Source organism: Notothenia rossii (assembly GCF_949606895.1).
Source record: "Notothenia rossii genome assembly, chromosome: 12".
Lineage (NCBI taxonomy): Eukaryota > Metazoa > Chordata > Actinopteri > Perciformes > Nototheniidae > Notothenia > Notothenia rossii.
In genome coordinates this window covers 21,761,297-21,787,622 of record NC_136911.1, presented here as the reverse complement: position 1 = coordinate 21,787,622, position 26,326 = coordinate 21,761,297, and the positions used below count along the sequence as shown (strand labels likewise).

Below are 26,326 nucleotides of genomic sequence, written 5' to 3'. Positions count from 1 at the left end.
ACCTGCATTGAGCAACTCTGTGACAGGACTGAGAGATTTTCCCACAACTGAAACCAAATAGTTGTGCGTAATCCTTATCCATCCTCCCTCTGGCCCTCTATGTAAAAGCTGTTCATTGTTTTCTAACCACAGCTTGATTAGCAGTCAGTGCAGCCAAGTCATATTTCCACTGGCAATGTGTAAAACTATCATTATCACCCAAAAGAGGCTTTGCGTAACTCACAGAAACTCGGTTGTGAATTGTAAAACTTAGCGTGATCTGGGCCCACAAGTATGTTGTATAAGAAACATCCCACAATTCTGAGGTGGACCGACATGAACCCATTGACACCAGCAGGACAAATGTAGCATATTTCCACAATACGGAGATTTTGATCTTCCATTAATCAAATAAAAGAATGGTCACAGGTGTAAAAAGGTAAGGAAAAACGAGTGGATGCACCTTTACAATCTGCAGCACTTCAAGCCTCTTCAGTCAGTTACTCTTTTCATTGATGTGTGATTAAAAAAAGCTTAAAGGGCCGTTTTAATGAGACTTCTTTAGGTTGCACCCAAGGTTAACTGCTGCAGGTTAATAGCTTCCTTGGAAAAAGCTGAAAAATAAATGTACTAATTTCCCTTTTCATGTTGTCCTTCAAGGACATCTGTGTTTGATGTAATCGGCCCAATCAATTACCCCGCAGGCTGGATTTCCGCAGAGAAAATTGCTGTAAAAAAAGGTGAAGGTAGCCATTAAAGCAGCTGGTGAACTCCGATAATTAACAAGCAAACCAGAGTGGATTTACGTGAACATTTACAAGGTATGACGATTGTAAAACTCACTGTTAAGCTATATTGAAAGCATAGCCTACTTGCCAACCTTGAGAGGGGGAGGGGGGTCGCGGGGTCGCCGGAGCTGTATTAGATTAACATTACCATGCTTATTGTAGTTGTAAGTGCACTGTCTTGCGGCCTGTAGCACCATCCTTGATGGAAAGGAGTGAGCAGAGAGTAGAGTTGTCGATTCTTGTTCTTTTTTCTGTGACTATCTTCCTCACCCTCTCAGACTGTCAGTTGCGCGCGCTACTAAAGAGACGCGCTACCAGGGAAACCAAACAATGGTGTAGCTGTATTAAAGTCCGAGTGGAAACAGTCCTGAGTAAATCTGATTTTGTCAGAAATCGGGAGAAATGCGGGAGAAATATGACCCCGGGAGGAAACCGGGAGAGGGCAATGAAACCGGGAGTCTCCCGCGAAAATCGGGAGGGTTGGCAAGTATGATTGAAAGGCCTGTGGGCACTGATGTAAAAGCATTTTCCTTTTTGAGGGTTCCTGTTTTGAGGCAAAATGGATTTGGTTAAAAAGGAAACTGCACACGTCTCAATATGTTTTTTATTTTCGTAATATATTTGCACAACTTAAGCTAAGCTCACAGAGTTTGCATTCATCACATTACACAAATTAGTTCAAAGTGTTAGTGCAAAAGTAGAAGAATAAGTTATGTTTCTATATCATAGTGGGAATAGATGAACTCCCGTTTTTGGCTTTTAAACGCAGAGCCTTCAGAGGACGCAGCACCAGCACCTCGTACTATTAACCCTTTCAAGAGATGATCTGGGTCATCTTAGTGGCAAGAAATTCATCTGAATTCACTTGAATAAAGTGATTTCTAATAAAAAACGGAAGTTGTGATGACTGAAAATTAGCTCATAAAGAGGGGCAATAATCAAACACATGACACAAGAACATTTATGAAAGACAAGCTTTTCAAAATGGCAGTGTATTATACTTCATTCAAAAAGAAAACACTAAATATTAGAAAATAACTTCAAATGTATGTTTACTTCTCATTTCCCTGAAACACAATTGACATCATATAATGACCGTGATGTTGGAAAATAGTTTATATCATATCAAGATCATTCACTACAGTTAAAAGTAGATATATATGATCCTCCATTAAAGGGAAAGTCTTAAATTCAACATGTTACTTAAGTAGAAATAACTATTTTCACAATAATACATTTGTTATCCTATTATTTTTGTATTATACATGTCAGGGCATTTTAATATTGTAGTACGTCAATCCGGAGCCAATTTATGATTCTAATACCGGTTTGTATTTGTATATAATGATGCTATTAGTGTTATTATTTATGCAAATCGCACGTTTTAATATGTAAAAAGTGATTTTTAAATAACTGTAGTGGAGTAGAAGTTCTAAGTCCAATTATATCTAAATAAGTTTGGTACTTGAGTGCTTTGTTACTTCCCACTACTGTAATGGTTTGATTAAAAAAAAAAATGTTTACCCCTTTATTTGATGAGTTGATGAACAAAATCCCCCCAAAAGATTACTCCATTATATCCATAGTACGAGGTGCAGGTGTCTGTCCCTGGTGCCAGCAGTAGCTAAAATCACAATACACAGCCGCATGCATTCCAACCTGAGTGTGTCCAAAAAAAATACAACTAATTCCCCAATAAAAACTTTATGGCATAAGCAGGGATTCTCCTAAAATGAAAAGCTAGCTCCCTCGTGTGGACAAGACGGGGCGCACAGCCACAACCCCTCCGTTCAGTAATGATAATGCATAACTGTGATGGCATTACAAATATTATAGTACGCTTATGATGCTTCAGTTACACACATTCATAGCAGCACACATACAATCGTATAAAGCAGAGCACACACACATGACCAAAATATATAAATCAATAAAAGCTTATCTACACTAAAAACTGCACAATATAGCTAAGAGCATTATATTAACATGTTGACTATTGATCTGACCAAATTACATAAGTGCTTTTTGGCTAAGCACTCCTAAAGTACTCCCTGTATAAAAGCTCTTGCCTGCATGGTGTTCCCTTTTGCTGATATAAGGACGGTATCCTAATATTCAAGTGTCTTCAGTAGTAACTCAATATTCATTACGATCTGAAGCTGTAGCTCGTTTCTCGCAATGGAAATGTTTTTGAGCTGGTGTTTGCACATGTAGGCCACCGTAGTTCGGGGCCTACATAAGCGAAAGTAGTACACACAAATAAAGCTTTGTCTAGAAAGATTGCACTTTGCACTCACAGCTTACCTGAGCAGCCAAGACTAAAACAAACCTTTCTAAATCATTGTTCATGCAAAACTGCAACATTAAGGTACGTTTCGGTAGTCCCTTCCTAAAACATCTGGTCCAGAGGTTGTTCTATGTTCGGGCGTTTTGTTCTGATCATGGCTTTCCAGAAATGATTACATGAATATCCTGTTTGGCTCCTAGTTGTTCGATTCAAAGAACATGAAGTCCTGTGTGGAGAAACACCAAGAAGAACGTGTTAAAGGCAAAGACATGATGCATGATGGTCACACAGAATGAATGTTAAGATATAAGGGTATAGATGATTCCCTGATATGTCCCAGCCAACTCAACGTCTTAAGAGTTTAGCACTTTAGCTCATGTGGTGTGCTAAGAAAGAAGCTGTTTTGCATTTGTGGTGATGGGGGGGGGTTTCAGGTCACGTTTCCCACATAATGTAGGCTAAGTGGTGCATTAAGTGGTAGGTACAGGAAGTTTCCGACTACCAGGGAGAACGTGAGTTGACTGCTTCTGTTATTTCAGAATTGTAACTCTTGTTTTGCTGTGAGAGAATCTAAAACTTGCTGTTTTGACGTTGACCAACAGCAAAGACTTTACTCACGATGAGAAAACAGGCTCCGATCATAGTAGCCTTCATCTTCACGTCCAGGTCCATGGGGAACTGGATACCAAAGTTGTCTGAATCTGTGAAGACTTCCCGAAGAAGTCCTGTCCACTGCTTACTGATCTTCCCGATCTGGGTGACTTCGTCCATCGTCAAAATCTGAGGAAGATCAATCCATCACGTTTTACTGTAGGGTGACCTTGGGAATATTCATAATGTCGTGTCAACTTGAATTTTCTGTCCTAGTAATAACTTCAAAGCTGCAAGAGAGGAGCTTCCATGGTAATATCACGCTTCAGTTCCCCCTTCTCTGGGTCTTGCAAAAGGTCTCAATCGTTGACCCAAATCCCCTTCACAGCTCAATCTAATAAAACCAGCTGAGCGTGCAACAATGGCCGCTCTGTGCGACGGCTCGATCCAGACTAAGACCCGCTCTGATTGGAAACATATTTCCTGCTCCAGCATGTGTCCCCTCTTCTTCATGTCTCTTCTACATCAACATGTGTCCCCTCTTCTTCATGTCTCTTCTACATCAACATGTGTTCCCTCTTCTTCATGTCTCTTCTACATCAACATGTGTCCCCTCTTCTCCGTGTCTCTTCTACATCAACATGTGTCCCCTCTTCTTCATGTCTCTCCTACATCAACATGTGTCCCCTCTTCTCCATGTCTCTTCTACATCAACATGTGTCCCCTCTTCTCCATGTCTCTTCTACATCAACATGTGTCCCCTCTTCTTCATGTCTCTTCGACATCAACATGTGTCCCCTCTTCTTCATGTCTCTTCTACATCAACATGTGTCCCCTCTTCTTCATGTCTCTTCTACATCAACATGTGTCCCCTCTTCTTCATGTCTCTTCTACATCAACATGTGTCCCCTCTTCTTCATGTCTCTACATCAACATGTGTCCCCTCTTCTTCATGTCTCTTCTACATCAACATGTGTCCCCTCTTCTTCATGTCTCTTCTACATCAACATGTGTCCCCTCTTCTCCGTGTCTCTTCTACATCAACATGTGTCCCCTCTTCTTCATGTCTCTTCTACATCAACATGTGTCCCCTCTTCTTCGTGTCTCTTCTACATCAACATGTGTCCCCTCTTCTCCGTGTCTCTTCTACATCAACATGTGTCCCCTCTTCTTCATGTCTCTTCTACATCTACATGTGTCCCCTCTAATTCATGTCTCTTCTACATCAACATGTGTCCCCTGTTCTTCATGTCTCTTCTACATCAACATGTGTCCCCTCTAATTCATGTCTCTTCTACATCAACATGTGTCCCCTCTTCTCCATGTCTCTTCTACATCAACATGTGTCCCCTCTTCTTCATGTCTCTTCTACATCAACATGTGTCCCCTCTAATTCATGTCTCTTCTACATCAACATGTGTCCCCTCTTCTCCATGTCTCTTCTACATCAACATGTGTCCCCTCTTCTTCATGTCTCTTCTACATCAACATGTGTCCCCTCTAATTCATGTCTCTTCTACATCAACATGTGTCCCCTCTTCTTCATGTCTCTTCTACATCAACATGTGTCCCCTCTTCTCCATGTCTCTTCTACATCAACATGTGTCCCCTCTTCTTCATGTCTCTTCTACATCAACATGTGTCCCCTCTTCTCCATGTCTCTTCTACATCAACATGTGTCCCCTCTTCTTCATATCTCTTCTACATCAACATGTGTCCCCTCTTCTCCATGTCTCTTCTATATCAACATGTGTCCCCTCTTCTCCATGTCTCTTCTACATCAACATGTGTCCCCTCTTCTCCATGTCTCTTCTACATCAACATGTGTCCCCTCTTCTTCATGTCTCTTCTACATCAACATGTGTCCCCTCTTCTTCATGTCTCTTCTACATCAACATGTGTCCCCTCTTCTTCATGTCTCTTCTACATCAACATGTGTCCCCTCTTCTTCATGTCTCTTCTACATCAACATGTGTCCCCTCTTCTTCATGTCTCTTCTACATCAACATGTGTCCCCTCTTCTCCATGTCTCTTCTACATCAACATGTGTCCCCTCTTCTTCATGTCTCTTCTAAATCAACATGTGTCCCCTCTTCTCCATGTCTCTTCTACATCAACATGTGTCCCCTCTGTGGAAAGAGACTCTGAAAGTTTCAGGAACAAAGATTCTCTCTCTTTTTGATCCATTTCTATAAAAACCTGTCTGAAAATGAGCTGATCAGATTTTGGCCACTTTATGATGTCATAACGATGTTTTGTCTTGTGTAACCATTAGCCAATCAGCAACCAAGGTAACCCCCCCCCACCTTATCACCTGAATGTCCTCCTAGAGCACCATTGAGTTCTTTGTAACTAAATGTCTCTCAGAGGGGCGTGGGGAGGGGGTCCTTATTTTCATCTAAAGTAACAGACAGAGAATCAGCACTTTTGAAACAGGGCTGAAACAGAGGGGATTATGGGTAATGCTGCAATGATCTGTTTGGTGTTTGGAGACAAACACTTCAGAGACATGTTGTGTATATGTCTGAGACCTATAATAAAGTAATGAAAACAGTAATAGGGACCTTTAATGGATTTTCTGAGTTTCGATGAACCCACCTCAAAGTCAACATCTGGCAGGCAGCTCCACCCACAGAAGGGCCCGTTGATCTTCAGCACAGGCTCGTTGTTTTCGTCCGACACGATGAATTTGGGGTTGAACGGGTGCCACTGTTGTCTAACGTACCCCACTGTGTTCCCAGGGGGAGCCTGCACCTCCAGCTGAGTGAGGGGTTATGGGAGACCAGAGTGGGATTAGTCCTCATATCCTCCCAACACTGGACTTAATGGACATAGTGTGAGTTTGGCTCACCTCTTGTAGGCAGCAGGGGCAGCAGCAAGCCGTGCAGTTCAGCGGTCTGGTGATGGTGATGACCTTCTGTCCGTTGTTGTCCACGACGTTGATGGTGAAGGAGCGCATGGGACCGCAGCACTGTCGAGTCAGACAGTCGTTCTCCTCCAGAGCGTAGAACACATCCTGACCCATGCTGTTACGGATCTCATACTTGTTGTTACTTTCAAAACCAATCAGGGCTGCATAGGAGGAACGATACGTAAAGATATGTCAGTGTTATCAAGACAAAACCTGCAAAACCCATCTTAACTCAAAAGTCTCTTAAGGATTACTAAATGGTAAATGGACTGTACTTATAAAGTGCTTTCTCCAGTCTCTAAGACCCCTCAAAGAGCTTTACAGACTACATGTCGTTCACCCATTCATACAGAGCAGTGTACGTTACTATAGGACCTAACACTCACACACCGTTGGCCATCGGGAGTAACTCAGGGTTAAGTATCTTGCCCAAGGATACATCGACATGTTGACTGCATGGGCTGGGATCGAACCCACAACCTTCCCAAAGTGGGGGTCGCGAGATGATTACAAAATAAAAATGGATAATTAAAAACATTTTTTTTATAAAAAACAATGGATTAATTTTTTTAATAATTTTTTTTAAATTATTATTAATAATAACGTTTGCATAGACATTTTTTTCTTTGACAATCCACTAGCGCAGTGTTTCTCAAACTTTTTTTTGTTTTTTTCTGAAATTAATTCACTAGCACCCGTCCGCCCGTCCGTCGACAGGGGGTCGCCAGTCTCTAGCACTGTTATTTTGGGGGTCGCGGGCTGAAAAGATGGGAACCCCTGGTTTAAGGTATCGTGTGAAACAAAAAGGCAACGTCTTCGTGTATCTTTATAACTTAAATTACAAACCTTCATTTTTTAAGCCAAACGTGAACTCTTACTAAACCCAAACGAGTATTTTTGTCACCTGAATATCAGTATTTGTTCTTGCATGTCTTTGTTTTGTCTCCATTCACAACATTGGACACGTTAGTTCTTTGGAGATAGAGTTGGTACTTAACATAACTAGCAGCAGAACTGATTTACGTACAAATACTTTACCTTCAGCAAGCTCAACTTTCTGTTTGATGAGGAGCTGATCCACCTAGGAGGAAAGAGAACCACATACACAGTTCAGTGGGGTGGTGTAGTTGGAGGGGAGGGCCTTAGAGTCAATTCTTATTCATGTCCAGTGTGTGTATTTCTCTAGCTAGTTGTAAGGCTTTAAATCTGCAGGAGTGTTGAGGAACTCCCCTCTCCTAAAGGTCCTAGGTGTTATCGCTAACATTAGGGCATTGATCCTTGAGGCCTGACACTTGAGCTGCTTCATGGAATAAAGCTTTCATTCGTTCAATTATTTACACGTGTGCTTTGCCTACTGTGGCGCGTCAACCTTTCATTCAATGAAGACCCATCATTTGTTGCATCTGAGCATTACAATATGTGTATATTCACATTTAGGATGTTTTGAAAAGACTTGGAAAGGAGGTGGTATAGCTGCTTCTTCATTTTCTACTGCCAATGGACATGTGGGGACATTTAAATTCAAACATGTCGGGTGATGATCATGATTTAGGGAATTATAGAGAACGTGCACTTTCTAATATTCTCTGCCGTTTAACCCTCCCGTTGTCTTCGTTCCCCCCCCCCCTTACTTTGGTGTTTGCGGTCCCGTTTTAACTGCTATTACATTAACATAAAAACCATTCATCATCACCAACTTTCATTTAACACCCTTTCAAACTGTACATATTGTATCAGACTACTGGTATACATGAAACACTGCAGGAGATATACAAAGAACAGACACTGAACATGTATTGTGTGTGATCCATGTGGGGCGATGGGCGAGAGAGAGAGAGAGAGAGAGAGAGAGAGAGAGAGAGAGAGAGAGAGAGAGAGAGAGAGAGAGAGAGAGAGAGAGAGAGAGAGAGAGAGAGAGAGAGAGAGAGAGAGAGAGAGAGAGAGAGAGAGAGAGGAGAGAGAGAGAGAGAGAGAGAGAGAGAGAGAGAGAGAGAAAAAAAAACACATATTAGGCAATTGAGCTTCTTCATAGACAACTTTCAGACTCATTGCATTAGGAAGAGCACATGTGTACATCATTGAATTCATAAAGGATAGTTTCCATGGTATTGTGCACGCTGTAACTGGAACACTTGAATAGGATCGAGCTGTTGCCATGGTAATTTATGACATCCGTGTTTATCCTAATATGACATATTGAGAAATGCAAAGGCCACTTGACCAGAAGGCACTTATATGCAACATTTTTTTAAATTTGCAACAAACTCAAAACTTAAATGATTTAACACATTGTAATACTTGAACTCTGAAGCAACATACAGAGATAAGGCTATTTCCACCGCAGTCCCCATGCAAGTGTTCCATACATATACATTACATACAACTAGCTATTGTTACCTGAGTCAGGTATTCTAACCCTGGTGGACATCCGGGTATTTCCTGGTTGGGCACAGGCACTTCATACATATCCATTTTGATGGACTTGAAGGGAGACCTGTCGATAAAAGCAGTGATTAAAGCTAAGATTTAGCGCCATCTTGTGCCTTTTTTTAGGGTGACACACGAGCCAATAAAACAAATAATAATAACTTTATTTAAACAGCACTTCTCAAAACAGTTACAAAGTGCTTTTAGATGGATTAAAAAGGCGGAAACAGAACATGAGGTCAACCATTATCATCCTGTAAGATGTACAACAATAGCAACAATGAGAACATGGAGAAACGAAAGTGAAATAAAGAACACATGGATGCTCAGTCAAACCGAGCATTAGGTAGGCCTACAGGCTTTAATAAAAACAACAGACTTGACCAAAGTGCTGCACATCAATAAATATATAAAAAGCAGCATAAATACATTTAGACAAAACCGATAGGACAAAAGAAAACATGTAAAAGCACGAGACAATAAAACCATACGTATAGCAACAAAACGTATTGGATGGACATCAAGAAGCCCCCCTTGTTCTCATGTGGCCCGGCCCTTTTTGCGATGTAAGCACGGATTGAAGCTGGGAGGGGGCTGCAGAAGCACGGATAATCTCGGGTGTTTCTGGAAGCTTCAGACGGGAAGACCACCATTACAAATCGTCTTTCTAGGATTACGCGCAAACAACAGGCCTGAACCCACACGGGCTGCACGGTTTATCTCCAATATGTAGCTCTCTCCTGACTGATGATACTGAGGGGTGGGATGTTTGCAAGCTATAAACGCGCACGCGGTGGATTTCTAAGCGTAGTTGTCATTCAAACAACACGTCGAGTTGTTAAAAGTGACGTCAACACTTCTTATTTTCCATAAAAACAGACTGTTTTTTTTAATCGGAATCAGAAATACTCACCGTTATTTCATGTGCTGCTCAGAATAATAACAGGCCACTCCGGAAACAAGCCTCTGGAATACGACGCTGATCTGATTGGTCGACATCATCCTACTTCCCTTTTACGTGCGCCAATGAGAAGCAAGGATTGTAGAATAGCGTTTAACAGAACAGAGGAGAGTATAGAGCTGAATATAATAGAACATATCTATCTATATTTAAGTCATATTGTGCATTTTTTTAATAGTTTGAAATACGCAAAAGGAAAATGTTGCATTGGTTTATTCATTTACAGCAGTTATTTGTTTTTCCCTGGTGTTTCTGATTACACATCATTATTGTGCTTGTTTCAGACAAATGTATAGTAACATTAACAGACAACAAATATTCAACAGAAAAATCAACATCATTCATATTTTCCATCTTCTAGGCTCGATGTCAACAATAGCATAACACGTTAAGAGTTTAAAGGTTTACATAATTATCTCTAAGTCATACTACTGCATCAGAGCTAGTAACTATTCGTGTTTAATAATTAAAGTTGAGTAAAATAGACATGTATTGCCTTGGAAATGTAGTCAAGTAGAGGTATATGTAGCGTACAATTGAAATACTCAAGTAATGTACAAGTATGTGAAAGTAGTATTTAAGTACAGTTCTTTTACACTTTTTGAAATAAGAACTTTTCCTTTTGGTGATTTGAGTAGATTTTGGTGACACATATCCTTGTATACAATCATATTAAAAGTAGCATGGGAAGACAATTTAAAGACTTTCAACCTATTCTTAGAGTTCGAAATTAAGTCTGTGCAGATAAATAGGACACATACCGCAATAAATGTCTTGAAAAAACCCACATTTGTATATTAACACAATGTGAATGTGGAATATGTGCAGCCACTAACATACTGTAAAAACAAAATGAATGCTGTCCTTCAGGAATAGCATTGCTCTTTTGCTAAAGGTATATTTATAATATCGGGCTGCACGATATTGGAAAAAACGGACATTGCGATATTTGTTCCCCCTTCGATATATATTGCCGTATGAAAAAATACAGGAATTGAAGAAAAGTCAGGGTTTTTTTGTCCGCAAACCATCCTTTTTTTAACTTTAATGATATAAAATTTGTATTTTTTTAGTGATATTTAACCGGATGAAGGATTTTAGTCACGGACTTCTGGATCTTAAGTTATCAGAGCAACAAGCTGAGCTAACTCGGTTATCCTGCTGTGATCTGATCAAGAATGATTGTGATTGGTGGTTTGCTGTGCATGCAGAACCTGTCACTCACTCAAGAACCCCTGACATGAGAGCCGTGCGGGTTTTCCTTTTTGTAGCAAGCAGCAAAATAATTGTAACATGACGTGTTTGAGTTCATTTGGCCACTTAATATCGCACGTGCTAAAAAAAAAAAAAAATCTAAAAAAATATCGCGCATGCGCATAACGCGATTATCGTCACGACACGATGTATCCAGCCCTAATATCAGATGTCAAACAGATATTTAGTTACATCTACTTTATTTTAGCAAATTGCATGTCATGGAAGACACATGTGTTCCCATCCCTAGAAAAGAGGGTGAATAATTGTTCACAGATGTAAAGACGGAGCTGTACTCCATGTCAGTCGGCTGCCCACAAGGACATGCAGTTTTGTGGGAGTTTGTTCCAGATATTTGGAGCCTAATAACTGAACGGTTTTGGGTGGTTCATCATGTAGCAGGAGGTCAGAATAAACCCTTCAGTGCTTTATAAACCAGAAGCTTCTTTAACAGACAGGAAGCCCGTGTTAGTGAGGACTCGAGCAGCAGCGTTCACAATCAGCTGCAGCTGTCTGGATCTTTTAGTGAGAGCTGTAAAGAAACTGTTACAGTCGATGAGTCTACTGAAGATAAATGCATGGACACGTTTTCCAAACCCTGCCGAAGTCATTTAACTGGATATATTCTCAAGGTGATAGTAGGCTCGTTAATTGTGTTAATGTGTTGAAATTCAGGTCATGACCTAGATATCTGAACTTTTTCGTTTTGAGCAAGTGCATACTTTTATTAGTTCCTCCTTGGCTCCAAAAACAATTACCTCTTTATTTAATTGAGCTGATTTTCCTTTGTTATGCTGTACTGCATGTATCATATTATATGAGAATAAGTGGTGGTTTCAGTAAGTTAAATTACAGACTTAATACGTTAGGAACACAGCTACGTTTTAACATTTTGAACCTTTACTAACACTTGACATTTTGAGTGTTATTTCCCTCTGAATCCACTGGAGAGCAGTGTTGAGCTAATGATGCTCGGCCTCATGGCCATTACTGAGACTAATGCACAAATTGCCTTTTCATTGTTAAACCAAATAGTCCCAAACAGACACACACTACTATACACACTCGCAAATACTACCCTGTTACAAATGACACGATGCTGTTGGGCCGGGTCTCCTTATTTGCGGATACAAATTACCTGATTTCCTCAAGCGCTGCTGATTTCTCCAGGAAACACTAATGAGAACAAACGATGACTCGCGCACAGATCTGCTGACACTTCAGGCACACACAACTAAAAACACGTTTTAATTGATTCATGTTACTATAATTGCTTACAGTGACCTGACACAGCCTAGAAAAACACTGCCTGCATTATAAGTAGTGTGTTTTCTGCTGCAGCAACAAACATATGTATCATATTTTGTGCTTTCATTAAGCTTTAAACACACTGCATCACATGTTGGTAGCCCATGACTCGCCCCTGAACCCTGAAACTCATGTTCTTCATCAGTGAGATCAAAACAAGGTAATGCAATGACTCTGAAATGGTGGCGCTCTGCGCTCCCATCTGAGTCAACAGAGCAGACAGTCAGGGGTCTTTGAAAGCCAGTCAGATTGTCTTTCTGACTCCAAGAGCCAGGGGTGTGTGTGTGTGTGTGTGTGTGTGTGTGTGTGTGTGTGTGTGTGTGTGTGTGTGTGTGTGTGTGTGTGTGTGTGTGTGTGTGTGTGTGTGTGTGTGTGTGTGTGTGTGTGTGTGTGTGTGTGTGTGTGTGTGTGTGTGTGTGTGTGTGTGTGTGTGTGTGTGTGTGTGTGTGAGAGAGAGAGAGAGAGAGACAGTGTGTGTCTGCCCTCTACATTCCTACCTGTTTTACAATTTTTCTGTTTGTGTTTTTCTGTGTGTTAAGGTGGTGCTCTTTACCCGCTTGGGTAATCTTTCGTGCACTCCTAACGAGGTTGTCATATCGGCCGCATAATGAGGGGGCTAAAGATGAATGTAAAAATGGCTCCATTACACCACTTTCATCCTCTTGTTCATTAGGTTAGCATAAGGTTACAATACATTACACCGCTCCCAATCTTCTGCACACAAATTGCATGTGTCACTGAGGGCTTGTGTGTTAGTGTGCTATGATAATATTCACTCATGTACACACAAACACGTTACTGTACCTGCTTCACCTTAACCCTTAACTGAACCTCAGCATAATACTCTGAGTAAACCTGACTTGTCAGAAATCCTTACTTTTGGGGAAATGTACTGCATTACAGCAGCAAAGGTAGTGTAGATGAAATACAAATAATAACAAAATATATTAAAATTAGTCAAAATGTAAACAAGTAAATATATAAAATATGATATCTGCAGAGTAGATATTATACATATCACAATTGCAATGGTTTTCTACTACGATCTGTGTGATTTACACCGCTAAACACGAGAGGAATCAAATCTTTTGTGCATATTTTCATTAACTGTGGATGTCCAAAATGCGCCCCATTCGCCCCCTTTGTTATTCCGTCTCTGTCTCCTCACCTCTGCCCATCCCTCACCTCCCTCCCTCTTTTTATTTCTCCCATTTCTGCACCCCTGTCAAGTGCTTTGTTTGCTGTGACTTTCCATGCGGTTATCTGAGCGGAGACAGTATGCCTCACCCTGGCACAGGACCTCAGTTTCCACGGCAACTTTATAATTGTTTTGGATGCGTTCCAGACGCCACTGGATACCGAGGCATTATTGATGTCAAAAGAAACATGTATGAAATGAGGAGATGTGGAGGCGTCCATATGGTTCTGTACACAGCCTCATGCAAAGCCATTTACCCGTTTTTCAATGGGAGTTTTGTGATAGCGCTGAATAGATCCCACATGTGTCGCATGATATTTCATAATTTTGATCTTTCTGTTTCACAAAGGGATAATGGCACGCAATACAAGCCAGTGAACTGTGCAATATTTCCCCTATTCACGTCATTAAGTCATTGTCACAGTATGCACGGCTGTGTCGAGTATGGCGACCTGACTGAATACAATACGTCCATCACGACAAAAAAAAAACGGAATATTGTTAGAACGACGTCCATTGAAACACATGAGAAAGATGCAGCAGAAGATGTCTCCAGTTAGCGTTAAGTGCATCGCTGCCGGCTTCTTCCACTTCAAGTATAGTCTTTGTTTTGACAGGAGAGGCTGTTTGAGTTATCCCAGTGGTTGTCACCATATTGTGCCCCCCCATAGCCCAGAAGCACCTCTGAGCCGTGAGCTGCAGCCACATTAACCACTACGCCGCAACACTCATTAAAATAACATATAGTGTCAACAGCAGTGTGGCCCCAAGTGGAAAAGCTCCAAAATGCTCCGTCTCAACTTAATCCTCAGACCTGTCTTTACATCGAGTAGCATGTCTTACGGCTGCTTGTGAAACTTTTTGTGTCACAGATAGAAACGAGCTGAAATGAGGTCCTGACTGATCTTTTTTCTCTGATCTCAAACCTCCCCTTGCTTAATTTATGACCTGTGAGGAGAAACCCAGGGAGTGAGAAGTGAGTGAGACTGGTGTGAAAGCCCTGAATAGAGCAGGGGCAACAGGCCCTCCAAATAACACAAAAGAGGCACCACAGCTGTTTGGGAGGCAACACAAGCCTTCACCAGGCACTGTCTTCTGCACGGAGCTCCCACTCACGCTGACTCTGCGAGCCGAGCTGTGTCAGTATGAACACTGTAACACAATCATCACGTCACAGGGTAGAGAAACCTTCTGAAAGATGTGGAAAAAGTTTCAAACAAAGACCGACTGACGCCTTTTTTCGCTGGAAGGAAACCCATTATTTTTGTCACTGATATTCATTATCGACCTTTTAACTGTTGGACCTTATCGACCTTTTAACTGTTGGACGCTCGCACTGTGACATTTGCCTTTGAGTTATACGATCTTTCCATGATGCTAGCCACCGACAGAGCGATGTAAATGAGGTGGGAAAGAGATCAAACCTGCTCTGTTCCAAAGCGAGAGCCAAGAGGAGGGAAAGGAAAACAACACAACAAGCCGATCACCTTTACAGAGGGCCGGATCGTTGCAGGACCCCCTCTGAGCCGCAGGAAAGTGTCACCAACCCTTCGTGAGCTCGCTGTCAAGTGCCGGTTAACGACTGTCAACTGCAGCTAAAAAAAAATTCTGAATCTGGGGTTAGAAGTTCAGCGCTCGGTTTTCTTCTCTCAGACTCAGAGGCAGAAACACTGTAACCATCGCAGGGCCTAGGGAATGTATTCCCCCCCAAAACGACTACTGTTTCTACGTCTGCTTCTTAGTTTCACACTCACGCCCATTAGCTAGCCACATGCAGGACACGTGTGAACTCTCAAAGATGGCGGATTCCCTGTATAACTTAATTGCAGCCCATATTCTGTTCGGAGGCAATGGTGTACAACTGCTTATTTTCATGCTGTTTTCTTGTATGTATACGCCGGTCAAAGTTCACCTTAAATACCTTAAACATAAAGATGATACTAATCATTTTAATTACAAACTTGGTTGTTAAGGAGCTTAGTCTGCGGTCTTTATCCGGAGCCATCTGCAGAGCACGATCCATCCCAAACACTGGGGATCACAAAGGTGTTATTTTTCAAAGCCGGCCCTGTCCACCTCCTGCGGAGAGTTTGGGCTGCGGTTCAAGGGAAGGTGGGAAACTTCTGAGGCCCTGTTCCCCTCGAACCCCCCCCCCCCACCCCCCTGTCGCCTGCCTCCTCCTTTGAGGGTGTCATAACTGCGGCCTGTATAACATGGGTTACTGCTGACGGTGGTTGGTCACAGTTGAAGAAGCCTTTAAAGAAGCCTCCCCTCTCATGGTTTCTGTTAAAATTCAGTAGCGAGGCCTGGCTCCCAGACAACGGGGGGACTCTGGAGTGGGCCTGCATTTTGACGTGCGATGGGTAGAGGGTGCTCCAAGTCCACGTTTGAGGAGAATGTTGTTCAACTCAACACGACCGCCTTCCAAAAAAAAAAAAAAAATGAAATCAGCCTCTCCATTTTAGTTTTGTGGCTTTGCAAGTTGCCTGCACAAAATGAGTCCTCCATGTTTGGGTGCGGACTCCATTTCACAAAACTAAGGGGGAAAAATTCCATGGAGATTATGGAAAATGCAGCAGAACGTGCAGCTGTTCGGGTGCCATCTTCAGATTGGGGGGGGGGGGGGGGGTATGTAAGGTAGAATGGGACAGAAAGCATGAGGGCTCGCAGCACCTGGTCTCACCTCTTCCTCTTCCTCTTCCTCTTCCTCCCTGTGGACACAGACTCCTGCTGACACGCCGTAAAACTTGATTGTGGAAAACACCTTCACGCTGAGACTGATAAAAGGAAAGAAGGTTTTATTTTCAAATGTTAGTTGTAACAGGAAATAAATTGTTCTTTAAATAATGTTTTTATTTCAACCCCTCAGATGTTTGAGGATTAGTGCTGAAACTATTTAGCTCTATTTCTTCTGAAATATGGAGAAAGATTTGTTCATAATTTAGTTTAAAAAAATATTGCTGATAGGCCGCTATACGAGTGCTTTTTTCAAATGTTACTACTTTTACTTCTTCCAATTCACTTCTTTCTTTCTTAAACTTTGCATCAATCTCCATAATATGATTATATCTTATTACTAGTATCAGTACTCATTTTCAGTCAGGGTTTAAATTATGTCTTTAAAAGTTTTGTTTTAAAAGAAAAACGTTAAATGGTGAAGCCAACAGATGCTTAGGCGTGTTGCCATTAATAATATTTGACATCTGCAAATTCAAAAGGATTTTAAATAAATTAATCAAGATTATTCAATTAATGTCATGTTTAAAAATGTATTATTTAATTTTTAAATTACACATTTTACCACATTTGATTTCCCCCCAAAACCCTTCTTAGGACTTAGGAAAACATATTAGTTTTGCATTTAGATAATCTTTAAAACTTGTGAAGTGTGCTGAGGAAAGGGCTCCAAATGTACCATATAATAATATTCTAATGCCAGATCAAGTCATGTTCTTCCATTAGTAACATCAACAAGGACAAATATTAAGACAATAGACAAGGAAACAGTTATTTAATATCCTATAAAAATATGTTCAAGACCCTTTAACGTCCATTTGATCTAATATTGCTTCAGTCTATCCTTATTAAATCCTGTGCTGCTGTTTGTCTTGAATGCTAAGTGAGGAACACTGCATGGGTACAGTGTGTGTGTGAGCAGACAGATTCACCTCGGTGTGTGTGTGTGTGTGTGTGTGTGTGTGTGTGTGTGTGTGTGTGTGTGTGTGTGTGTGTGTGTGTGTGTGTGTGTGTGTGTGTGTGTGTGTGTGTGTGTGTGTGTGTGTGTGTGTGTGTGTGTGTGTGTGTGTGTGTGTGTGTGTTTGTGTGTGTGTGTGTGTGTGTCAGCGTCAGAGCAGAGGCCGGGTCAGGACTTCTCCTCGGGCCGGTACGTGAGCCTCAGCGCCCACAATGCTGCTCTGTTCTTTGTGCTGTACCTCTATCTCACTCTCTCTCTCTTTGTCCCTCTCTTCCTGCCCTACACACACACACACACACACACACACACACACACACACACACACACACACACACACACACACACACACACACACACACACACACACACACACACAATCATGCATGCACACTGAAGAGTTCTCTCCACACAGTGGGAAAGACAGGGGTCACTGACTGGATGCTCCCAGCTGAGTACTTCAGTGCAGCTTCTCTGAAACACACACACACACACACACACACACACACACACACACACACACACACACACACACACACACACACACACACACACACACACACACACACACACACACACACACACACACACACACACACACACACACACACACACAGTGTTAATGTCTTTTTCCATGCTGGCACTCTGCACAAAGCTCTGGCCGTGTGGTGGTCTGCATTTCTCTCCTAAACTCCAATGTTTTTCTCTTTCATTGTCGAGTTTATTCACGGAAAATATTTAGCCTCTGAGTAAAATTCTAATTGTTGCAAAGAAAAACAATCTAGTAAAATGATTTAATAGTATCTCTTAAAAACATACTCATTAAAAACAAACTGTTTTGTGTTTGCGGTTAGATTTAATTGAGGAAATTCAATTCATTCAGGGTTCTTAATTGAAATTAAAACGTGAAGTAATGAAATGAATCTAGTCATAATTGCTGTAATACAGGTGCATTTAGGATGTTCTGTGTGGGAACTGGCAGCAACCGTCAGACTTAAATCTTATTTAGCAATCCCCGTAAAATGTGTACTTTCTGTGCAAATTCCTTATTATATTTATTTAACAATAACATGACCTTTAATGGTTCTGGAAGATTAAAACCAGACCTACAACATACACAAAAACAAGGTTAGTGCAGCAAATAAACGATGTCATGCAGGGATTAGCTGGAAAAGATATTGAGCTTCACTTCATTACAAACTGGCTTTTTAACATCAGAGTAAATTGAAATAACTTGCAATAAAAATAATGTCTGGGGAAAAAAACAAACAAGAAGTACGGAGGGGGTAAATAGACTTTACCCTCACACAACTTTAACTTTCTCCTGAGCTGATGAAGCGTGTTTGGCGGATGATTTTATCGACAACCGGAATTAATTAACCGCCATAATGCTGCGGTATCGATCAAAAACACCGTGATCTGTGGCCGTTAATCATTGGTGTCAAAGTCAGAGAAACATGACCCGGGCAGAGGAAGTGGAAAGCTCCGGGAACAGAGAGGTTGATGCCTCTGCCGCTTTGACGTCAGGCATCCATCTACCAGTGTTATTCCTTAATCTGATTCACCCCACTGCTCAGCGCTACAGCCTGCCTGTTGGAAAGGTTCCGTGTGTGTGTGATGGATGCTATTGTCAGAAATGCCAAGGTCAATAATCGACGCAGGCAGCAGAAAAAAAAAAAGAGGACTTTCTTATTTTCAAAAGTGCTTCCCATGTATCATCATCTGTGCAATCTGACCTTCCCTCTGTAATAACATTCAGCGGCTGGACCACTGCTGGGAGGGCGCTCATGGGCTGGCGTTGATCTTTAAACCGGGTCACGGCGCCTCAGAGAAGAGGCCCGTGTCACTCATGACAGTCTGCAGGCGTATTACTTACACTATTTGGAAAATGGAGTTGTCTTGGCGTGATGGCTGGGGGACAATTATGTCTTGATTTGAGCGTCTTTTAGCAGAGGGGCCACCGTTCGACTCCCTGTGCAAGAGCAATTAGCTGAAATGGAGGCAAATGTAAACAGATTTGCAGAAATGAAATGCTGATTTTTGGCATGAGGAAAGTTGTTGGATAAGCAGAAAACCCCGATCTGAACAGTTTGAGTTTGAGTGGCACTGTCCGCCTCGCTCACGTTAACATTACTTCGTGTGATTTACTCCACCACGTCACCAGTAAAACTTAATCCCAGCGCCGGCGGTTATTAAAGCCACATAAGGCTTTCTGTGAAATATGGAAGTGGGATTTTCTTGTCAACATATCCTGATGATGGATCTATGGGATGATGCAATCCTTCATATTAAAGACTGTATTTTGACAATTTTAAGAGCATATAAAAATACTCAATATCATTTGATCGGGTCACTTGTTTTGCAGCTTCTCGTGAGTTTATTAGCGTTGTAAATTGAATCGTGTACTAACACACAATGTTGATATTCAAATTCAAAGTCGATTTATTGGGTTTAAACCCGTTTTTTCTGCATAATTGCAGATTAGGACAACCCTGATTTTATTAGTGTTATTCTCTTTGTAGCTTCCAGTCGTAGCTGCGTATTGTTTCTGACTGGTGATCTGAACATTTACCAATACATGCAGTGTGGTAAAGTGTTAGTTACTGTAACCTAATCTGAAAAAAAAAGTAACCTGATTACTTTTGGATTACCTCAAATGCAATGCAAATAAGAGTTCACTTGTTTTGTCCCATCAGCCTCCTCTCTCTCATTGAAGAATATGCAAATCATTTCAGTTTTATGTTACACACAGGGTTGGGAGGGTTACTTTGAAATGTAATCGGTGACATTAACTAGTTACTTGTAAGAAAATGGAATCAGTAAACTTATCTGAGGTTTGCAATATTTAAAAAGGCCCTATTAGGCTTGTTCCGGGTTATCTCTTTCCTGTAGTGTGTCATATAGGTTTTAGTGCATGTCAATGGTCTGCAAAGGCTAGAATCCTTGAGTCCCCTTCAGAGGGAGTTTCTCTCCCACACACTCACACCTTTTAGAAATGTAACGGTAATCTGATTAAGTCTTATTTAGTCCTCCTTCAGTTTGGTCCCAGTGTTCGCTGTGACCTTTTTAGACTCCACTCATCGTACTTGTGTAAATTGCACACTGGACCCTGATTAGCTTTTTTTAAAACAACTAGTGATGTCACACAATCCTTTTCCCTACATGTGAAGGTCGAGTAGAAGTCACGACAATCACATCACATTTCTGATTGTGGAAGTGTACCTACCACTCAGTTAATGGCTTCATCACTGGGGTCGTTGATGAGGATGACATTACATGGTGTGTTTTAGTGATGCTTCTCACACCAGACGATGTGGACATGACATTATCTCGTGTGTTTTTACTGATTGATACGAGGACATTTGCTAACCCACTGAGTCCTCATCTCCGACTGTCCACTGATTCCCACAGGGGACACTGACCCCTCAGCCACATGGGGACGACCCCCCATACGCTCAGTTAACTATGCTCACAGGAAGAAACCCCAGGGAGAAAATCGCTCCGTTAGGATTCTCCACCAGGCCGCTGTGTCCGGCGTTCTTTACTCTAAGGCCAGGGAATAAGAAATACCCCAAGTCTTAGAAAATGACTTCAATTAACGGTAATGTTAATCACTATTGCTCGGAACAAAAGTCAAGCTGAGAAATCCCTTGATGGAAATTGTTATAATTGCCCTAACAACGGGAATGAATATTTCCCCCTGCTTAATTACATGTGACTTAATATTTAAATATACCATTTGCAGGGTTTTAAAGCATCTTAATCACATCCATTAATTTTAAATATCTAGCATTTGGATTGGCGGGGGAGCAGACAAACACCTTTTAGAGTGTGACTGGTTACATGTGGCAGGTAACGCTAGCAGAATGTCAGGTATGTATTATGCACGATGTGCCGCTGACAGCCTCCACCAGAACAGGTAATTGTGCTTTCCTCGTGGGGGGGGGGGGAGTCTGACTTATAGCTTGGACACATCCATAGTAAAGCACTTATATATACAATTAAAGACAGGTTGTGGTAATGTACTTTAACGTACGACTCAATCGTTTTTGCAAGTTTTACAGAAGTGATGTTATTAGTTGAGCGTATCATCAACAGTTGTGATTGTCCTTTATCAAGTAGAATAGGCACGATTAGACTCTAAGTCAGGGGTGGGGAACCTTTTTCCTCTCAAGGGCCATTTCAATTTTCACAACATCCTTCGAGGGCCGTACAAATTATTGAACTCAACGTCTGCTTAAAAAACTCAAATCAAAGCCCATTCATTTCGCCTTTCTTTCATGCTGTGCAAAGAAAAAGCAAACTCTTAGTCCAGATATTTGACCATGACCCGCGCATTCATGCACAGAAAGATATGGACACAAGATGTGTGCAAATGTATTTAGTTTCATATCCATGTGGACATTTTTTTAAATGTTGAAGTTAAAAGCATCAATCTGGTGCACTTTGAGAGCAACATGAAGAGATCTATGGATACATCTCTCAACACCCAGATGAAACAGAACTGTAAGCAGATTTTTTTCTTTATGGATATTTTACAAATCACTTCCCTTTTAAACTGTATTCTTGTTTATTAATAACAACGTTTTTTTACTGTTATATTAGTATTGTATACCTGTTTACTTTATTCTCTTATTTTTCTAAAACTATAATGATCATATAAAGATGTGCCTTTACCTCACTGGTTGGAGAAAAAGCTTCTTATATTCGTTAGCATAGCTAGCTAACCAGATGCTAATAACAACAAAGTTATTGACTGTATGATCAGTGTGACAGATTAACAGATCGCCACTGGGCTTTCAACTAAAGACACAGCCACGCAAAAACTGCGGCATGTGTACGGCTCCTTATGGTTACTGCAATTTGTGAAGTCCCGGCCCGGAGCCGCGTTCTGGTGCTCTCCGTTAGAACTACACTCCTGTCAGACGAGACATATACCACGTGATGACACGTTAGGCTCGTGTTGTGTTCAAGGACCCTGACCTTGGCCAGGAAAAACAAGCTTGTTTAATTATTTTGCGGTCTAGATTTCTTGAATTTTTTTTCTTTTTTGAGTGTGTTTATAAATTACCTCGAGGGCCGTACCAAATGGTCTCGCGGGCCGTATACGGCCCGGAGGCCGGAGGTTCCCCACCCCTGCTCTAAGTGTAAGAATTTGCAGCTTTTCTTGAGTTTATTAGCATTGTAGATTGAATAGTGTGCTGAATACTAACACACGATGTTGACATTCAAATTCAAAGTCGATTAATTGTGTTTAAACCAGTTTTTAGGACAACCCTGACTTTACTAGTATTGAGCTTTTTGTAGCTGCGTATTGTTTTTGACTGGTGATCTGAACATTTACGTGAAGTGTGTCAAAGTGTTAGTTACCTGTAACCTCCTCTGAGTATCAACATATAAAAGTAACCTGATTACTTTCCATTACTTTTGGAAAACCTCATTATTAAATGCAATGCAAATAAGTACAAGAAGAAAGAAATATCAATACGATGTTTTTTGCTTAACTATATAAGACAACAGAACAATGTGACCTTAGAAATAGGTCAATGGTTGTATTTATAGGAAAACCTGCCTTTCATGAAGCATATTCAGCCTATACACCCACAGCGAAACAATTGCGCACATACTACCATTTAAAAAAGCAGAAATTAAATCAGAGCTGACAGAAATGATCCGATTTAGTTTAAAATACACAGTTAAACTCACACACAATATTTTATGAACATATAGGTTCACCTGCTCAAATAAAAACGGAACAAAAAACAGATTCTGAAATTTACGATGGACATTTTATACTATTTTTTGATATTTTACTGTTTAAAAATCAACAGTGGACGTCCTTATGGTTTATGTTGATACAGTATTTTGAAAAAACAAACAGTACTTGCCATCCAGCACCCCCCCACCTCCCCTCACTGTGGTCATTTAGGAACTGGTGGCATGGCTCCTCCAGGTTCAGGGGTGGCAACCCCAGCGTCTTGGCCGGCAGCCAACAGTGACTCTCCCAATCTGGTCACCTAAATCACGGCCTCATCTAATTGGCCAAATCTCCCGCTGCTCTCAGGCCCCCGCTGCTGCCAGGCAAAGGCCTTCTGAGAAATCAGACAATGTTTGCAAACTGTTAATGTTGTGTTTGGTCAGTGTGCGGAGGCCCTTCAAACAGTCGGGAACAAAGAGTGCAGAAGGTCTGGGGGAAAAGTTAGTGTGGAGTAAAAGCTAATTTTGTTCCACTTCCTGTTTGAATTTCAACAGTGAGACTAAGTTTCCAGATTCAGAGCAATTACTGCAATATACACAAATCAAGCAGACACTGGGACGCAGCATTTCCTCCATGCTGTCACTTATCTGGAGTTGACAATAAGCTGAAATGCTGCAGGGCTACGAGCACACACACACACACACACACACACACACACACACACACACACACACACACACACACACACACACACACACACACACACACACACACACACACACACACACACACACACACACACACACACGTTGCACAGGCCTCTGGGTCACGCAGTGTGAGTGAGACGCAGAGTGGGAGTGAGCGAGCAGCTGCAGGAGCCATGGGGTGGGCCGGGCCTTACGGCGAGCAGCGAGGGGCTGGAGGAGGGGGGGTGGGGGGGGGCGGCAGGGAGACCCGGAGCGAGGGGCCGCCTGTTTAATTGGAGCTCATTTACACAGCAGTGGAGCAGGAGACACCTGAAGGGCCTTCCCTGCCTTATCAGCTAAATGGCTCTCGCTCCACATCTTCCACAAGTCAGATTCCCGCTCTTGTTTATCCACTTATTCCCCTCTCAGAGTAGCATTCCTGATGCAGGAAGTCCATCTTTCTCTGTATCTGAGGCCACACACAAGTGGTGTGTAGTATACTAAGTACATTTACTCAATTACTGTACTCAAGCACAATATTGAGGTACTCCAAGTTATACTACTTTGTACTTCTACTCCACTACAGTTCAGAGGTACATGGTGTACTTCTACTCCCCTACATGTATTTAATACCTTTAGTTATTTCACAGATGTGGATGAATGATGTGAAATATAATCAAGTGTTAAATCAGACTTTAGTTCCACCTGGAGTAAATCCACAAGCTACCCTGCAGTATACAAAGTCATTCAGACTAGCTGCACCTTTACCAGCTTTGAGAACACTTTCATGATCAATCATTATAAAACATATCATATCTATTATTCTGAAATGGACCAATCTGCACAATGACTACTTTTACTGTCGCTACTTTCACTATATATTGATGAGAATACTTTTATACTTTTACTTGAGGAACATTTTGAATGCAGGACTTTTACTATAACAGAGTATTCCTACACTCTGGTACTTCTACTTTCACTCAAGTACAAGATCTGAGTACTTCTACTTTTACTCAAGTACAAGATCTGAGTACTTCTACTTTTACTCAAGAACAAGATCTGAGTACTTCTACTTTTACTCAAGTACAAGATCTGAGTACTTCTACTTTTACTCAAGAACAAGATCTGAGTACTTCTACTTTTACTTTAGTACAAGATCTGAGTACTTCTACTTTTACTCAAGTACAAGAGATGAGTACTTCTACTTTTACTCAAGTACAAGATCTGAGTACTTCTACTTTTACTTTAGTACAAGATCTGAGTACTTCTACTTTGACTCAAGTACAAGACATGAGTACTTCTACTTTACTCAAGTACAAGATCTGAGTACTTCTACTTTTACTTTAGTACAAGATCTGAGTACTTCTACTTTTACTCAAGTACAAGATCTGAGTACTTCTACTTTTACTCAAGAACAAGATCTGAGTACTTCTACTTTTACTCAAGAACAAGATCTGAGTACTTCTACTTTCACTCAAGTACAAGATCTGAGTACTTCTTCCTCCTCTGAGCCTACATAATCAAATATGAGTTTTTGCCATGAAGTACTTCGTGAAATATATCATTAAAAACACACACAAAGACAGGACAGTGAGGAAGGAGTGCACACACAGGTTGTTGACATGCCTCCTAAACTGAATTATAAGACCTGCACCTTTTATATATTCAAATATATTACATAATATAATTAAATCAGTCAGTGTTGACAATGATAATACCCACCATACCATCTTCCTGTAGATTTTAAAAGCAGGTAGAGGTGGAGCGCAGGAGGGAGCGGTAAAGGGGGAGTATGATGAGGAGGAGAGGAGCCAAAAGAAGGAACAACTTACTGTAATCATAGTCATGTTCAATCAGACACCTGCTATTAAGTTGATAAATACACTTTTCCCAGTGTGAGTCCGGATACACTGAGTACCCCTAAGGCACTGTTCTGCTCTTTAACTACCTCCTCCGCCTGGCTTCTTCACTCTCTTCCCATTAACTCGCATTTCACCCAGTCTCACAAGATGTCCCGAAATCCATCCCTTACAGGGCGCCGTGTGATTGACTAAATGCTGTACTCGACGGTGAGAACATATTTGGTGAGTGCCGTCTCCGAGTGAAAGGGTTAGGGATTCAGGGACATTTTTAGTCCATTAGTAAGTACTACTTTGTCCTTTTTTCCCTTTCGTGCTTACGGTAATAAGAAAAAATGGGAGCGGGAGTGTGTGTGTGTGTGTGTTGCGGGGGGAGGTTGTTGAGCAGGGAGGGTGCACAGACAAAGCTTGCCTCCTTAATCTCTCGTCTCGCCTTTTCAGCTCCAGTCGGTGCCCACATGCTGGTGCCGGGGCCAAGAGGAGGCCCCCTGCAGAGAGTCTTACTCAGCACGGTGTCATGGCCGCCACGACACCTGATAAGCATTAAGTACAGGCTGTGATACCTAAGTGTTATTATTGTTGTTTATTTATTCTATGTGCCCTTAGTGTTTTACAGTCACTACAGCTCGTCTGCAGTCAGATGAAGCAGCCGTGTGCATGTCCTTAGGATGATTTAAATAGGCCAATA

At 41.5% G+C, this 26,326-nt stretch overlaps 1 protein-coding gene across 1 annotated transcript; it reads right to left on the bottom strand.

Moving 5' to 3' along the window:
• Nucleotides 1-1,357: 1,357 nt before the first annotated feature.
• Nucleotides 1,358-10,134, bottom strand: LOC307026051 (phospholipid scramblase 1). Its single transcript, XM_079661134.1, has 7 exons — nucleotides 9,897-10,134; nucleotides 8,954-9,050; nucleotides 7,595-7,637; nucleotides 6,497-6,717; nucleotides 6,244-6,405; nucleotides 3,673-3,834; nucleotides 1,358-3,280 (listed from the first exon to the last, which is right to left on the bottom strand). The coding sequence occupies exons 2-7, from the start codon at nucleotides 9,026-9,028 to the stop codon at nucleotides 3,251-3,253; spliced, it is 693 nt and encodes a 230-aa protein (XP_079517260.1). The 5' UTR covers nucleotides 9,029-9,050; nucleotides 9,897-10,134; the 3' UTR covers nucleotides 1,358-3,250.
• Nucleotides 10,135-26,326: the final 16,192 nt, after the last annotated feature.